Raw genomic sequence first — 18,040 nt, forward strand, 5'->3', positions numbered from 1 at the left:
CCCCTTCCCCTGGGGGGTGGGTGGGTTTAAGAGACACGTTTTGTTCCCACACATTTCCTCCAGGGTCTGATTTCCCAACCTTCCCCATTTCAGGCTATTCCGTAAACAACACATTTGAGAAGATGACGGCAGTTCCTGAGTGGCTTGTCCTCTGTTCCTTCCCATGGTCCTTCCTGTTAAGTAAAAGGCCTTTGAATTTGTATGCATTTGCAAGATATTCATTGATGAAGAACTAATGCATCAGGCTAGAAAGTGGGAGATTTGTGAATTCAAGCCCCACTTTGGTCATGAAAGCTGGATGGATGAGTTTGAGCTGGTCACTCACTCTCAACTGAACCCACCACATAACATTGTTGTAGGGAAAACAGGAGGGGGGGGAGGAAGATGTGCTGGATATGTTTGGCGCCTTATGTTATTGGTAGAGATAATAAAGGTGGGATAGAAATAAGTAGATAAATAAAAGAAGATTAAAGAGAGAGAGTTGTAAAGACAGCTATGTGGGTCCTCAAAGGTTTTAGGGAAAGAGTGATCCGAATGCAGGGCTCGGCAATATACATTTGGGGGTTTGGAATTAATAAACGACACACACAGCCCCTCCACTGACAGTAGATAAAGGCTCCTTTAATACTTGGCAGACCTTGGGTTATATAAATACATTCCCCCCTGCTCTTTATTTACAGCTAGATTCCTGCCCTATGAAGTGAGGGGGGTGTCTAAGAGTGAGCAGTGAAGGAATTCTGTGCTGAAACAGAGGAGAAGGTGTCAAGAGGAGGGGGGTGTTTCCCCTGCTTGGTTATTGCTATGGGGAGGGGGGCATGTGTTCTTTAAGCAGCACCCCTCTGATCATCTTGCTACAGAGGATAAACATGTGTATGTGCATGTGTGAGATCACACCCACATCCACATATGAATGAATTAAATATCCTGGGTAGATGACATTCCAGTAATACTGAAGACCATGTTATTTTACTAGCATCCAAAAAAATGATAAGAGTGTTTCCTTATTGGTTATTCTACAAATATAACTAATTCTGCTGATAAGATTCCCCTATTGCTGCCTGGGGCGAGGGCAACCCAAACCCAGTATTATTTCTCCATCGTGTTTACATGTGATAGAGATTCTGCAAGTCTAAAGCAAATAGGATTGGAGAGAACTTGACTTAATCTTCCTATCCAACGGTATATAACTCCTGCTTTCAGGTAATAGTATCGCCCCCATGCAAACCACATGGGTCCCTCCTTGGCTAGCCATGCTCAGAAAATCTTAGGTCATCTAATCATAGTCTAGCAAGCAATAACCACTATGTGTTTGTCAGCTTGGCAGAACCCTGATACATTACAAAATCTGGTTTTGTTCTACAGGTCCACATCGAGTTGATTCTTGATGTGGTGCCCCACAGGCCTGAATATCTCCCCGACACAGATAACTTCAGTATTCCCTTTGGTTTAGGACTACACTCTGGTTCAAACCCTACCCAACTCATAGACATTTCAAAACAACGACAGCATTGCAAATTCAGAGGGTTTCCTTTGCACAAAGGATTTCCACATAGCAAACCAAGGAATACTTTGGTTTCATGCCCTCTAAAGATTTCCTTTGAGACACCACCTCTACCCCCTTCCCAGACCCTCCCGTTTTCCCTTTTGGCTTAGGAGCAGCTTCCCCACTCCCTCCCATCACCCCAATAAATAAGTCATGGGGGGAAAGGCGGCTTGTCCATTTGCAGCTGAGGGAGGGGGCAAGAGAGCCATTAGTCCTGTGCCTGGGTATCCATCCTGTGCCCATTTCGCAACACTTGTTCCTTGGTGGTACCACGGGCACGGAAGACACGGAAAGCTCCGCGGCAGATGAGGCCAAACCAGTATATCTGGGGAGCCATGAGGATGGCCGATCCCAAGTTGTACTCGACAGGGATGGAGAAGGGTACACGGTAGAAGGGCAAGCCAGCATACTGCCCATATACCCAGTACATATATGGAAAGAGCAGGATTCGGCAGAAGAAGAATGTGACTAGCATGGCCATGCCATTCACCTTGTGGAGAAGGGTGTGCTGCTGCTTGTACTGCAGAGAGAGGGAAAAAAAGAGGGTTGAAAGGCAAATTCAGGTCAGGTTGGCTAACTCTTCCGCCTTTCCATTATGTCTTTATTTACCATGTTTCCACCGAAAATAAGACAGGGTTTTATTTTCTTTTGACCCCCAGAAGTAAGTGCTTGGCCTTATTTTCGGGGAGGTCTTATTATTTTTGAGGTGCAGGAGTTGGCAAGCATGGGTGCTGCTGTGTTGCAATATTTTTGGGGGAGGGCTTATTTTCAGGGAAACAGGGTAGTTATTTATGGTCTTTCATATTAACCTACCAACTCTTGGCATCTAATCAATTAAACACCATCTAAAATGTCCACAAACCAAACAACCAATATATAAAACTTATACAGGTAGTCTTTGACTTATGACCACAATTGGGACCAGGATTTCTGTTGCTAAGCAAGGGGGTTGTTAAGTGAGTCACACCTCATTTTGCAACCTTTTTTTGCCATGATTGTTAAAAAAAATGCAGTTGTTAAGTGAATGACACAGTCGTTAAGGGAATCTGGTTTCCCTCACTGATTTCACGTAACTGGAAGCCAGCTGGGAAGGTTGCGAATGGCGATCACACAACTCCAGGACACCGCAACTATCATAAATACATGCCAGTTGCCAAGAGCCCAGATTACGAACATGTGACTGTGGGGATGATGCAATGATTGTAAGTCATTTTTTTAGTGCGGTTATAACTTTGAACAGTCACTTAGTCAATGTAAGTAGTCCTCGACTTACAACAGTTCATTTAGTGAATAATTCAAACAGAGGTGGTATTCACTTACTTTCCTTATTGGTTCACAAATGTGAGCGGGTGGGCTCTCTCTCTTTGCTCACACGCGCCACATCCATGCATACCCTTGGTTTTCCGTGCATACACTTTGGTTGTGCACGTGGCTTGCACACATGTGCGCGACTTGCCTAATAGGAGACATTTATGACGGCTGCAGTGTCCCAGGGTCAGATGATCCCCTTTTGTGACCTTCTGACAAGCAAAGTCAAGGGGGAAGCCAGATTCACTTAACAACCGTATTACTAAGTTAGCAACTGCAGTGATTCATTTAACAAATGTGGCAAGAAAAGTCGTAAAATGGGGCAAAGCTCACTTAGCAAATTTCTTACTTAGCCACACAAAATTTGGGGCTCAAATATGATAAGTTGAGGACTACCTCTGGTTATTAGTCAAGGGCTACCTACCTGTAATGCGCACCAAACAAAAACCAATCCGAACCTTTCTGTTCCCCTGTTCCCCTAAAAGAAGCTCAGCCGCCGGTGATACTCACCAGGATGAGAACCTTCCCAAGGCAGACAAAAGGGGTGCTGAGTTCAGCCATCAACATACAACCCAGAAAGAAGTCACCTTTGCCTTGACGCCACAGCTGAAGGGGGGAAAGGGATAAGCATGACAGACCTGGGCAGGTGGGGCAGCATCTTCTAAAGCACAGCATCCTCATTTGCAGGTTCTTCTGCTGCATGGATCAATAGCTCATCCCTTCCCTTCCTATCCTCATCTGTGCACATGGGTCATCTGTCCCCACCCCCCACCCCTCCGGTCCCACTCACCACAGACACAGGGAAGCAAACCAACACCATGAAAAGATGGTGAATCACCATCAGTGATTCCTTGTGCAAGTAGGCACGGATGGCAGTGTGCAGTGTCTGGGTCTCAACACATCTTGATTCATGCCCTTTGACGTGGTACCTATGCCAATGGCACAGGAACATAGCGTAGATATCGTAGATGAAGTAAGGGACTGCAAACTGGGTGTAGTTGGAAGTCAGCCAGTGTCTGCAGGAGGTGAAAAGAGGTAAAGGAATATAAGCAGCTAATAGACTCAGTAATCCCTGCAGATAACTTGAGCCATGAGCAAAGGGGGTGGAAGAGCAGGACACTCTCCACCCCTCTGGAACAGACTCAAGGCCACAATCAATGAGGAATTGATGGCATGATGATGTGCTTCACTCCCAAGGACAATGGTAACATAGATTCTGCCTTGCTCATATCGTTCGTTCTCTCTCTCTCTCTCTCTCTCTCTCTCTCTCTCTCTCTCTCTCACTCACTCACTCACTCACTCACTCACTCTCTGATCCTGATCACAACCTTCCCCTCCTGGAGCAAATGTGGTTTATTTCCAATTTTAATTTGCTTACACCTTATTTCTAAGGTATTCCAGACACTGCTGCACCTAGGTAGGTATACTATTAGCAATTCCACCTCACTTATCGGATCCTACCATATTACTCCTCTGGCCTTTATGAACAGGATACTTTGGCTTGCTAGCATCTGCCTGGGGCTCATGCTTTCAACTTTCTTAGAAACCCACCAACTCTATAAAAAGACACTGAGATTCAGAACATTGGATTTAGTTTCATTCTACTTAAAATGACTTAAAATACAGGAGTTTAAAAAGAAGAATGTCTTGGTCTGGACTCAATTGTGAAAATGCTATAGAGCAGCTGAAATAGAGATAAATAAAACAGGGTTTCTTTATAGATGGGACCCAACTTCTTAACCATCAAATTCCTTGCTCAGCTCTCTTTGCTATCTCTCCCCGTCTCCCAAACATTTTTGCTGACGATACTCTCTGCTCCATGCAAGGTGATTAGGCCAAATGCCAAAGCAGCAGTGCAATGCAGGATACTAAGCTCAAGCGTCCTTGTGAAGTCCAGACCTAAGAAAAAGGTAGGGCATTTGGGACTGAAGCACATTTAGGAGGACTGGGCTGGATACTTTGAGGATGGGTACAGCAGTTGATTTCCATGCTGAAAAACCTGCATAGGAAGTGTTCTTTCTAGCTTTTTAGGCATGAAGGTCAATGAAGAAGATACTTCAAAAGTGTTGAAATGTTGTCAGGGAAACCTGACATTATTTCCCAGAAGGAGATTTGCTGTGTAAGGGACACTGTGATATCTTTGTGAAAATAAAAATGCTGAGGCAGTTTTTACAATCTTAAGAGAAGTCTTATCTCATAGCTCCCTCCTTCTGTGCATATCCAATCAGAGCTCATGGCAGAGGACCCAACAATCCAACTTCCCTCTGTTTTAACCTCCTCCCCTCCTAAGGGCCCTGGAGTTCCCCGTCACTGGCTGCCCAATAAAACTTAATTACACATACACAGAATGCAAATCAGCAATGGAAGCAGCTGTTCCTTTGGTCTAATTCCCTCTGATGCTCCCACATGCCTATCTAACATTGCCCAGGGAGGGAATTAATCCCAACTAAATTCATTAATGAGAAACTAAACTATCCTTGGGAAAAAGAAGCAAGAAAGGATATGACAGAAATTGATCCAACGACAACTCCTGCCATATCTTACAGCTACCCCAAACATTTCCTCTCTATCTGCCTTGTCCTCAGAATTCCTCAGTGTGGACTTGTGATGCGTTTCCAATCCTTCTTGTCCTGCAGAACTGCCCTACTGCCAAATTGGATTCTGCAGAAACTGAGGTCTGGCAGCCCTCCCAGAAGCCAGAGGGACCGACAAATCTGATCCTGGAGCTTATTTCCAGCACATATTGTAGAAATCAACTCTCCCATATATTATATGAGGATTTAGCAACACAGGACCGGAATGGGAAGACTTGCTGTAGTTTGAGCGAGGCTGTCCATGGTGCTGAAAGGGTACCAATTCAGAGACCCATTGGTTGCTGTTTTTTCAGCACCATGGACAGCACTTTATTGTTCAATATGGCTTGGAATCTGCCCTCTTGCTACTTTTGTCTTACTTACCCTAACACCTCTACTACGTTTTGTGGTGGGTGCAATCTTTATATGCAAAGCATCTTGTCTCCACCACTCCCATAACCCCGAAACAATTCTTTTCGGAGTGTTCATCCTGAACACGCTCTCTCTGGGTCCACAACCCAGTGCTTCACTCTACACTGCTATCGACCATAGCACTCCTGTTGGTGGCCCCAAACTCTCTGCCCTGCTCCCAGCTTCCTGATCCAGCCTACTCATTGCGGTACATCTGCTTGGAACATGTCACTGTCATCCTGTTCTAAATTTGGTACCACTCCTGGCGCAGGTATCAAGTTTCTCAGTAGTGTGACCTTGCCAAGATGCTGGCTGAGCTGCACTCAGAAAATAAGGTAGAGATGGGGTTGGGGTGGGAATGAGATTACTGCACCACAGTGCTGCCCTGGCATTACACCATAAATGCTGACTTACTGGTCATCGATAATGTGCTTGCAGGATGTAGAGATGATGTAGCCAACTGTGGAAGCCATAATGGCCTGTACTGAGGAGACAAGTCTGTGATAAGAGAATGAGAAATGGTAAGAAGTTTAAGTAACTCTGGTTTCTCCTTCCTTTTATCTTGGGTTTATCTAGCATCCTATTCCCATTTTAGGTATGAAGCCATGAAGCCAGAACAGTAGTTCTCAATCCCAATCTAATATTCTGGGAGCCAGCCTGGACTATTATATTGCTCCCGAATACTGCCAGCCTTGACCAACAGCTTTAATTCCAACCCACGCATGTTTCACCCATCCCATAACGTCATTGGTTGGATATATTTGGAGATAAGTACAAATGGCTAAATGGTTCAGCTGCCCGTTGACCCTGCTACGTTCTCAAATAATTCCAGAAGTCAATTAATAAAAAGGCTTCCATGCTTAAAAGAAAACATCCTAAGTGATGAGAACAATTGGGTGTTTCCCACCTCATCTTAGAAGGCATCCCTGGGGTTTTCACCACATGGCACTTTTTTAAAAGCATCTTTTACTATACCCCAATAGAACACCTAGCCTCCGGAAAGACTCCTATTTTCAAAAGAATTTCCATTTTAAAATGCAGAGCTATGGGTACTTTAACTCACAGCATAATAAACTTACAGTGGCTCCGATAACCCATTTGGTGACACCTCGATCCCAGGCTCAACATACCCTGCTAAGACTTGACTTTCTTGAGTTATCACTACTGTTGGGCTATCAAGAGGTAGCAGTAACACCCTTTCGGCTCTCACTGTGTTGGTTCGCTTTTCCTACAATGATCCCACTCCCACTGTGGGATCCTAGGAACATCAATTAGCTCACGACCTTAATACAATGCTTCTCCCAGAAAATCCTGCACACTTTTCTATTTATAGAGATCCCGTATAGGTCCAAGAGAGTTTGAAACTCAATGCACCTTACTCAATAGCGTGAGTCCACCCAGTCAGTCCAAGAATTGGTTTCCAGCTTTAACCTCTCCTTTTGCAGCTACCAGAAAAGCTTGCTAGGGATGAGGACACCACTCCCCCTCCAAAAAAAAATCCGTCTCCCTTCCCGTTCCATCTCCCCAGGACCCACAGTCCCCCTCTTTTCCTTAAAACTATCCACATCACACTAACAAACCTATAAAAATCTGGGTGCCCAGCAGCTCATCCTTGAGGCCTTCTGCCTGCCCTCCTTCCTGCCCACCCTCTAGACTGCGAGATTCCTACTGGCATCCCCTCCTGCATCCGTGGTTACCTGGCTGAGACGATGACCGCGTCAGCCTCCTCCCATCGCAGGCCCGGTAGCCACTTGAGGCCGTTCTTGGACAACAGGAAGAGGCCAGGAAAGACAATGGTCCCTGCTACCAAGGCGTGAAACATCTCGCTCAGGCTGCAGGGTTGGGGTGATGGGGGGAGGAGGAGGAGGAAGGAGGGCAGAGCGGAGGATGGGGAGGGTCAGTGGGGCTGGGATCCCTCCGGGTGTCCACGAGGAAGGCTCATGGTCCCCCAGGGGGCGAGGGGGGATGGAGAGGGAAGGGGGGATGGCGGTGGGAGGGTTGGTCCCTAGCAGAGCTGCTGTGACAGACACAGAGAGAGACACAGTCGGAGAAAGAGGGAAGGAGGGAGGGGGAGCAGCTGTCAGCACAGTGCGGGAGCAACTTAAAGAGACAGTGGACTGCGCTGTGCAGATGGACCCGCAGAAAGAAGAGCAGGGTAGCAGAGCTCAGCGTTGAATAATCACAGCTAAAGAAGCTCAGGGCCCAGTATGCAAGGCATGGTGGGAGACGGAAGATGAGATCTATGTATGGGTGGAGAAGGATTGTGGAGGACCTGCCAGTTGGGGGACGAAGCTGGGTAGGATGGATCTGACTCAGGATTGGAAGGCTGAGCTGGAGGTTTGGGATGAGGTTGGAGACCTCAGAGGGATGAGGTTGGAGACCCAGATATTGGCGTCCTTAACATCCCATGGCAGAATCCGCTAAATTAATCCGTTGCTTCTTTCCATCTGAAAGCCGGTTGAGCATTGCTCCCCCTTTTCCAAGGCAGCTAATCAGGCATCATCATTTAACCCCCGGAACACCAAAGCCTAACTTCCTTGAGCTCTGCCTCTTCTCTTCTCTGGCAGGATCGCTGGAAATTTGTTAAGCCTATAATCTCAGCTCAGTTTGTGAAGGGGGGGAGAGACTATGGGGCAGCTAACCCATTCCCCCTCCTAATGCATTAAGGGATAATCTTCCACCTGCTAAGAGGTGACCCTGATACAACCTTTGATAGGTAAAAGAGCAATTGGCTGCCAGGAGGAAATAACTAAATCAGCAGTGACACCTTATGGCTGACTGTGAGCATTGTAGCATTCTGGCTTTGTAAAACAGGGATGGGTAGAAGTGGCAGGTTGGGTGGGTGGATGTTCCTGGAAGAGCTGTGAGGGGATTCTCTCCCTTAGTGTTTGAGCCCATGGTTCTTCTTGGTTTGCAGGGAGCCTCCCACCTGGCAGTTATATAGACGGCAAAGCAGAACTCCATTTTCCCGATGTGCACCAGGCTCCAACGCAGGATATAGTAGAAACTGGGATAAGCAACCAAACCCAGAAGGAAGAAGTAGGAGAACTGCCAGAGTAAAGGACAGGAGTCAACAGTTAAGGTAACCAATTTCTGTCTAAGCAACACTGGTCTTATTGCTTTCCCTCCTAAACCACAAAGACACTTCGAGCATCAGTTCCATATGGTGGGTTTTATTGGTTTCTTAATAACACTCTCAACAAACCACTTTTTCAGGAGAGCACAACTGTTCCATTGGCTACTCAAGCTTTTATTAGGCATAAATGCATGGAGACCCAATTTATATGAGCTATTTAGCCAGTTCCATCTTGACTTCACTTCTACCACAGGAAGCCATAGACCTCTGATAGGTTTAAAAAAAAACTCAGATAAATTAATATCTGTTTGCTCTGTTTATGAATTAGTTCAGAAATTTACAGGCTAACCATACACTGTCTTTTCCACAGTCCCAGCAAAGGAGATGGCCTTTTTAGCCCTTAAATAACCAGCTCATTATAAACAGATTGTGATGGCATTGACCAAACATATTAATATTTGTTTAATCAAAATGTTGGTTGATTAAATACATAATTGGGACCTGTCTTGCTGGATTAGGTCAGAGGCCTATCAAGAATTGTGGAATCTGTATGCCACATGGAAGAGGCATAAACAATTATGCCTAACATTATAAGAAAAATATGAAGGGATTTGTATACAATTACCTTGAAGACATGCCTAACAGACAAGTATCTGAAGTATCATCCCATAAATTACACAGAAAACAGTTGCTCCAAATTTAGGCCCCAAACAAGGATTAATTGAACAGGGATTTGATGATTTATTAAGACCTCCCTGTTGATACAAACATTTAATAGTGGATTTGATCATCTGAGAAACTGGTGGATCCTCCACAGTGAGATAGCCAACCATAGTATCTGGGAGAGGATCTTCTCCTCCTTTCTCCTTCTACTGTGGTTTAAAACTTTAACTACTTCAGTTAAGAGATCAGTTGGGTTCACATATCGCATTACTGATCCATAAAGTCATTTGTTTGATTTGTGTTGGGCACTGTGGTTTCTAAGACACAACCAACAGCTCAGCGTGTTAGTGAACCCATACAATTGTGGCTTATTTAATAAACTGATTAGGCAAGCCATGGCTAATATACAAATATGTATTTATGTAAACCCAGCCAGCTTCTCCTTTACTGCTTCTGATACCAATTTAGAAGGAATGTATACATACTGGATCTTAGCTGATTGACTCACCAGTTCCTCTGCCATCCTAGTGAACCCAGGAAAGGTGAGAAATGACATCCATGTTATTCCATATGTCCTCTATGGAGGGTACTTCATGTTGTCAAGATGCTTCCCTGAGGGGCTAATTAAGACACTATTGAAATATCATAAGATAGAAGGGCTTTACTTTTTATAGTAATGAAGCAATCAAATTGGAACATTTGGTTAATTAATTCAGTGGAAGAAACGACTTATGGCAGTAAAATAATATACTGCCTAACAGATATCAGAATAGCACAAAATAATTAAATGGCATTTCAAATCCCTACACTGTGATGAGGATTCCTTGGGCAAATCTTTGCTCAGCCTACCTGATAGGGTTGTTGTGGTTCTAAATTGGGGAAAGGCATGGTACCGCCCAGGGATACATTTCTTGAAGGAAGAATGAGATAAAGTGTAATAAAATAAGTATTTGTATGAGGAATGAGGAATAAGAAATAATTAGCAGTTTTGATCGTAACAAAACACAAAGTTTAGCAAAAACTGCTAAATCTCTAAATCTCATTAATTTGATCAAGTTATTTCCAGTGCTATCTGGCTAAGAACATTTCACATGTAGGAACCTGCTCTACATGTGTCAATACAGAATTGCAACAAAAATCAATTGTTTTGAAAATAATGATACTGGGATTGATTTACTTTGGGCAGGACCAGAGATGCAGAAATTATGGGTGCAGTACATAAATATAGCCCAACCTATGTTCACCACATTTCCTGAATAAATTCCCTATTCTCTGATCCATATCCTAGTAGGTGTATTTATTTTTATCTTTAATTCAGGCCTTGCACTTGATTTGGGATGCTTTATGTTTGCAGCAGGAAATTCCTTCCCTAATACATTACTGTTTACTAAGCTGAAATGAAGTTTGTTGCTTCAGACTTGAAAAATAACAAGGGGATAAGAATTACAAAGAAAGTGGGCAGGAGATACTATACCAATTTACCCTCCAAATTGTATACAGTGACCTGGTTAATGCAGCCATAATGTGATATACTTTACTTCACCTTAAGGTGTTGTATGTGAACAATTGTGGCCAATTGTTTAGAGGACTAAACAGCCACCCACTGTGGTTCAAGCAACCAACCATGATTTGCAAATGATTTAATTATTGTGTGAACCCAACTAGCATTAAAAGTAGAGTTGCAACTCTGGATTGCAAAGGATTAGTCTTATTTTAGCACAACATGCAATAAATTTAGTGCCCTGGAGGATTTAGATGAGTTTTGAATATAGTCCAGTAAGGAGAAAAAGAGCCAATTTTCCAAGACCCACATATGCCCATGGAATTTGTGTAAAATACCTTTCTTGATTATGCCTTTAAGATATTAATCCTATAATTTACTGAAATATAAACATTAAGCATGTATTTATCTTATCCATTTCTGTTTGCATTTCAACTCAATGAAGCTGTAAGAGTTACATAAAGCAAAAAGAAACATGGAGAAATCACACACACACACACACACACACACACACACACATCACTGATTACATTTCTTTAAGAGATCTAACAATTCACCAGTGAAGCAATGATTTATGTTTTTAATTCTCTTGTGTGATAATGGATTTTAGGGGCAGGACAGTTTGTTGCTAATAATACAAGTATGTGCGTTATATCTCCTGGCAACTGCCTGGACATGTCCCTGCAGTTTACTTTGCAAAGTTTTTGGAAGTGATTTGCCATTGCCTGCTTCCTAGAACTAAGAGTGACTGTCCCAAGGTCACCCAGCTGGTTTCATACTTATGGCAAGACTGGACTAGAACTTTCGGTCTCCCAGTTTCTAGCCTGATGCCTTAACGGACTTTCTGCTAATAACAAATTCTTAGTTATTTTGATAAAGTATGAGACAGAATTAACTGAAAATGCAAACAATCTGCAAGCTCTAGTAATAAAAGTCTAGGATCACAATGAAAACAATGGCACTAGAATAAGGAAAACCAAATTAATGACCGCAGGTACAATAACTAGCTTTAGACTTGACAATTAAGATATTGATGTAGTCGATAGCTTTTGCCTTTTAGGATCAACTATCAGCAAGGAACAAGAAGTCGTAAAGTACAGTACGCTGCAGTCCAGCAATGGTAAACTCTCTGTGAAGGTCTTGGAAAAGGTATTCAAATGCTGCGATGTTTATAGCTACAAAAACCAGAATCATAGAATCAGTGGTGTGTCCTATGACACCCTATGGAAGTGAAAATTGGATTTTGAAGAATCAGGTTAGAAAGAGTATTGATGCTTTTGAACTTTGGTGTTGAAGGCTCCTGAGAATACCACAGACATCCAAGAAAATAAACCAATGGATCACTGTAAAAATCAACCCAGTGGTCAAAGCACAAATAACTTGGCTCAAACTATTCTGGACACATTACATGAAGATCTAGCTCTCCAATGCTGGGAAATGTGGAAGGAAAGAGAAGAAGATGGCCATGGATATGATGTTGAAGACCTAAAGACAAAGTTAGGGACACTTCATCATGGAGACAATCTATGTGGTCACTAAGAGTCAACAATGACTTGATAGCATATAATCACAGAAGCAGCTGTTCAAATATTTCATCCTTAATGGAAAATTAAATGTTAAGACTAGCATAAAAAATTATATAATGTAATATGCTGTAGCCCAGTGCAATAAGACTCATTTAATAGCAGTAGAAATAACACTTAAACTTATATACTGCCCCATTTTGCTTTATAGCACTCTGTGGGCAGTTTACAACATCAGCATATTGCCCCCAACAATCTGGGTTCTCATTTTACCAACCTCAGAAGAATGGAAGGCTGAGTCAACCTTGAGCCAATCAGGATCAAACTCATGGCTGTGGGTAGATTTTGTCTGCAGAACTGCATTCTGGGCACTGTGCCATCACAGGCCTATATCTATTTGAAATTTATTTAGGAATACTTATGGATAAAATCATCTCTGAAGCTTTTACACTGACACTGACTTATGCATCTTTATATAAACTATTAAATGCAACAGAAATGGCTAATGCTTGACTTCTGGGGAAGCAGTGGCTGACTGTTCCCACAGAACCAAAGATCTCAGCAAAAAGAGGAGCCGCTGAATGGAAGAACTCCTTGAAACTCCAGTTCAAGGAAAGGACTAGAATCACCCACAGGCTTGCTCCATGCAGAGTCTACCCTCAAAGAGATTGCAAAATAGCAATTCTCCAGTGGGTTTGAACACTCTAAAAGGCAGAGGGGAAATCATCTTGCCCAGGTTGGGCAATTAATATTCCTAAGGGGCTACATGAGAAACTGGGACTTTGGTGAAGGGCTGAACCAATGTAACTTGATTTGGTGTCCTCAAACTCGATCAGCTGAACTCTGGGTAAGGGGTAAAGGCTACCTGGGCACAGACAAGAATTTTCTCCCCTTACCCTCCTGCAAACACCAGCCAATTCAAGGAGTGTACCACGACTGTGCAGAGCCAGACCTGACTCGGCTTCTCCCCACCCCCATTTACATTTGATTTCTAATTTCCAATTGATCTCATGTAGGCCAGAGAGGGACAGCCAAAGGGCTGGATGTGGCCTGGCAGCCATAAACTGCCCAGGTCTCGTCCTGTCTAAGTCCAGGTTCAGCCTTCAAACAGACCCTTGGTTGACCCATTTCCTCTCTTATCTACTTTAGGAACAGAGGTGGTATTCAGCCAGTTCTGATCGGTTCTGGCAAACTAATAGCGGAAATTTTGAGTAGTTCAGAGAACCGGCAAATACCATTTCTGGCTGGCTCCGCCCCCATCTATTCACTGCCTCTCAAATTCCAGCTGATCAGCTGGGTCTTCTTCTGTTTCCCTGCACAGGAGAATGGAGATGGAAAGCAGGTTAGTGAGATGGGGGCGGGGGGGAATGGAGATTTTACAGTATCCTTGCCCTGGAGCGGGGTGGAAATGGGGACTTTGCAGTATCCTTCCCCTGCCACACCCACCAAGCCACGCCCACCAAGCCACACCTTGCCCACAGAACAGGTAGTAAAAAATTTTGAATCCCACCACTGTTTAGGAAGTTTCTCATTATTGATTTTCAAGATGTTAAGAATCTTCTGAATGGCAAATATCATCATGCCAGCAGACTTTATTTCTACTCTTAGTGAAATAAGTTTTATGTAAGTTTAAGGATTAGAAATAAAAACGTTAATTTTTTGAAAAGAGAAAAAGTGGGATTAGAATGTTGATTTCTGAAAGTTAAAGACCTAGATTGACTTGTAAGAATATTTTCTGTGGGGTGTTTTAGAATATTATTAAAAATACCTGAAGGTTTTGAAATTAACTGTAAAATATCCTCCCATGGGAAAAATGCTAATTGGAAGATAGACATATGATGTGGGAACTTTGAAGGTTGACAGAGGGAACCAAGAGAATTAAGCATTACAATTAAAATATTAAATACAATGGAGCAATACTATTTGACTATAGAAGAAACTAAGGTTGTTTGGGAACAATGTACTCAGAAAGTGGCTACAAGATTGTCTGATACAATAAAAATGAATTTATCAGAGGATATAGAAGAAGGACAGATTTTACTGAACATACTGGGGCTGATTCAAAATGGAAAAAGATGCTGTGGGTTTGAAAATAGATTTATACCAAGCAACAAGAATGATATTGAAAGGGATGCTATAATGGGTTTACATTTGAAACCAGCTAATGTCTTAATAATTAAAGAGGACATACAAATAACAAATCAGAAGAATGATTTTTGAAAGCCTTATTTGGTTTTATAAACAGAATGTGTTGAACTACTGAAGCTGTTCCTGAAAGGAGATAGAGAAAGCGATAAGAAATCAATTTGTGGGATATCGTATGATTGGATTAAAGATTATGCTTTTAAAAAATAAATGGAAGATAAGTGAACTTATTTGACCAGGGTTAAAATATATGCATTGTGGTTTCTGTTTACTATTAATGACCAGGAGTGAATGATAAGGCTTTAAAGATCTGTGTATAAACGGGGAGGGATTCCTTCTGCTTTTCTTTTTAGAGGAAGTAATAACTTGGAATACAAAATGGATTCAATTGACTTCAAGTTAAAATAAGTTATTATTTCTGGTAGCTCTTCATCACTTTTAGCAGATTAAAGCTGAGTATTCATGTAAATTAAATCAAATAATGTTAAATATACAAATATTTATTGGAGGTGCGAGAAAGAGGTTGGAACATATAAGCATACGTGGTGGGATTGTGCCAGTACACAAAAAATATGGGATATGGTGTTTAGGAAAATTAGAGCACTTTTGAATGTAAATTTAGATATGTCACAGAGGATTGCATTAATGTTGCTGGTAGAAAAACAGGATATAAATGAAACAAAAAGGAGTTGATTGTAAATTTGATAATGGCAGCTAGATTAGTGATTGCTATTGGGGATGAAATTGGGATATTCAAAGAAATTAGTAATATAATGAAATCTGGAGCATGTAATAAATAATAAATTAACAAAAATTAAATTTTAAAAAGGGGCAATTAAAGTAAACAATTATAATGAAATATGGGGGTATTTTATAAAGAGTGTTGGTGGAAGGCAAAGGGAATAAGTCTAGTCAAGAATATATGTTGTTTTAGAGGGGATAAGAGCACAATTGGAATATATTGTATATTTTTAGTTGTACAAATATAATATAAAATTGGTCTAGGGAGTGCACTATAATATTTGTATTTTTTCCTTTTTTGCATTTAGATATATATGTATTATGTTTGTATTATTTGTATTCAAAATAAAAAATATGTTAAAAACCCTGAGTTTTTATAATTTGATTATTGATAAGGAATGAGATATGAGATAATTTTTAAAATTGAAATAAAAGAGAAGGTATTAGTTTGCTATACTGTTTCTACTTTTCTGGAGGGTGGTGGGAGGAAGTCATTTTTTAATACCTCTTTTCATTTATTCATTTTATTTTTTTCTATCTCTTTGCACTTCTCTTTTTCTTTACCTTTTAGATTTTTCTTCGTTTGGATTAGTTTTTTATCTTCATATTTGTAACCTTTAACAAAATTGTTTAAATAAATGATTAGTACATGATTAGTCTACCATGTTAGCGTAGAAAACACAAAAAGTATAGAAAAGTTGAACCCTCTAGACAAATGCATTTGTTTGTTAAAGTCGGAATCATGCTTCAAGGAATGCAACCTTCCAGAAAAGCGATGCAATGCTAAACACTTTCCTGAAGTGACGTCATAGCCAGATGTGCTGGGGCTTAACGGCTTTTAAGGATCGGGACAGCATCTCTCCCTCCCTTCCGACTGAGTCAATTTGAATCGTGAGCCCCGCCTCCTCCCCGGTTCCGCCAGTTTAGGGGGCTCATTAAACGAGTGATGATTGGCACATTTGAATTCCTGCGGAGCAGCCTCAGGGCCCTTAAACATGCTGGCCAATGAAAAGCCCGCTCCTCTCTACCCTCCCGCCCACCTGCCACGAGCCTCTCTCGGGTCCCAGAATACCCTGTGGCTGCCACGGTGAAAGTTTGCCGTTTCCATAGCAACGACAAAGGTGCTGCAACAAGGGCGGGAAGACGATTTTTGCGCATGCGCAACATGGTAGCCTCTCTTCAAGGTAGAGACAGGAAAAGTTAAAAGAACCAATGGATCTAACAGAAATGGGGTCGCCATGCCATTTGTTTCCCTGAGTTTCTTTTTGGCTTCACGTTCTGGGCACAGAGGATGATTGAATAGGCCACCTGGAAGATCAACAGGCTTTCTCTTTCTATAGGAGAAATTAATGGATTAAACTTGTATGCCTCCACCACTCAAGGCGCCTCACCACCATCAAACCTCAATAAAATCAATAAAGCAAATATTTAAGAATATATTTAATGTTGATAGATAATAAATCGGAAATATTTCATATTTAATAATAAACAATATACTATTCAAAATGTACTGAAATTGTTGCTTTGTATCAATTTTAAGATTTTCCTTTCATATGAGTTATTAAGTCGACAATGCAACCATACAGAAAACTCTTGCATAGAAGACAACGTTCTTCTTACGCAGAGCACGGTAGCCTGTAGTTTCTATCTATAATGACTAGCACTTCGAAGCTTTTGGCAGCAAATGCAAATCTTTGCAACCTTCAAAATGCATTAACTTCACCCAGGAAACCATTTTCACCTTAAAAATAGCTTTCACATATATGTAAAAGCATTAAAAAGGGTTTCCATTCTAGGATTATTATTTTTGCTAGATACAGTCTTGATGTAGACAGTAAAAATAGATTATTTTAGGATTACATGTAGTTATATGCCGCCCATCTCACTCTGCACCCAATATCGATAATAGACTGGTTAACTGTAAGACTCAAAAGTGCAAAAGTTAAAACCGGTATAGCTTGCACACTTGCATATAAACCTACAGAATGGGAAAGGTGGAAAATGTCAGAATAAAATCTGAAGGTGGCTTTCTTTGTATTTCTCTCTACTCCTTAAAAGAATTAATCTTTAGTTGTGAGCGCTTGCGCAGTACTGTAGAAACGGAGAACTTCTTTAGAACGAGGCAAATGCTCAGGCGTAGCATGCGGAGGAACAGCCGCCAGAGGCCGCTACGAACTCCCAATTGGAACACATCTTTTGTATCCTTCCCACCCCACCCCATCATTCTGGGATTATGATTGGTTACCATAATGCTCGAAGGGCCCGCCCAAGAGCAGTCTTGCTGGGTGGGTTTGTTAAAAAAAAAAAAAGAGCCGATGCATTCTGTATAGATTAAACAGTAAAGAAACAACGATCCTTTGTCCTGAATTTTTAGAAATATAAGAATAAATATATAATTTATGGTGCTGATGGAATAGGAAAGGTTTCTGTTCCCTATATACATTGAAATATTGCCCTCCCCCTTATGATAATCGATGAAAAAATCCTCTTCCTGCCGCTCCCCGATGACGTCACTTCGGAGGCAGTTGCCAGAACGTAAGAGGAACGGAGTTTTCC

The 18,040-nt window shown here is 41.8% G+C and overlaps 1 protein-coding gene across 2 annotated transcripts; it reads right to left on the reverse strand.

Moving 5' to 3' along the window:
- Positions 1–606: 606 nt before the first annotated feature.
- On the reverse strand, positions 607–17,637 carry LOC309381569 (ceramide synthase-like). Of its 2 annotated transcripts, XM_081932726.1 has the most exons (8): positions 17,577–17,637; positions 16,049–16,099; positions 10,083–10,194; positions 8,765–8,883; positions 6,250–6,333; positions 3,642–3,867; positions 3,362–3,457; positions 607–2,063 (listed from the first exon to the last, which is right to left on the reverse strand). In XM_081932726.1, the coding sequence occupies exons 3-8, from the start codon at positions 10,128–10,130 to the stop codon at positions 1,752–1,754; spliced, it is 885 nt and encodes a 294-aa protein (XP_081788852.1). In that variant the 5' UTR covers positions 10,131–10,194; positions 16,049–16,099; positions 17,577–17,637; the 3' UTR covers positions 607–1,751. The 2 variants fall into 2 exon arrangements, with proteins under 2 accessions (XP_081788852.1, XP_081788853.1); XM_081932727.1 differs by lacking the exons at positions 8,765–8,883; positions 10,083–10,194; positions 16,049–16,099; positions 17,577–17,637 and adding an exon at positions 7,533–7,818.
- Positions 17,638–18,040: the final 403 nt, after the last annotated feature.

This window comes from Natrix helvetica, assembly GCF_964273705.1.
Source record: "Natrix helvetica genome assembly, chromosome: Z".
Classification (NCBI taxonomy): Eukaryota; Metazoa; Chordata; class Lepidosauria; order Squamata; family Natricidae; genus Natrix; species Natrix helvetica.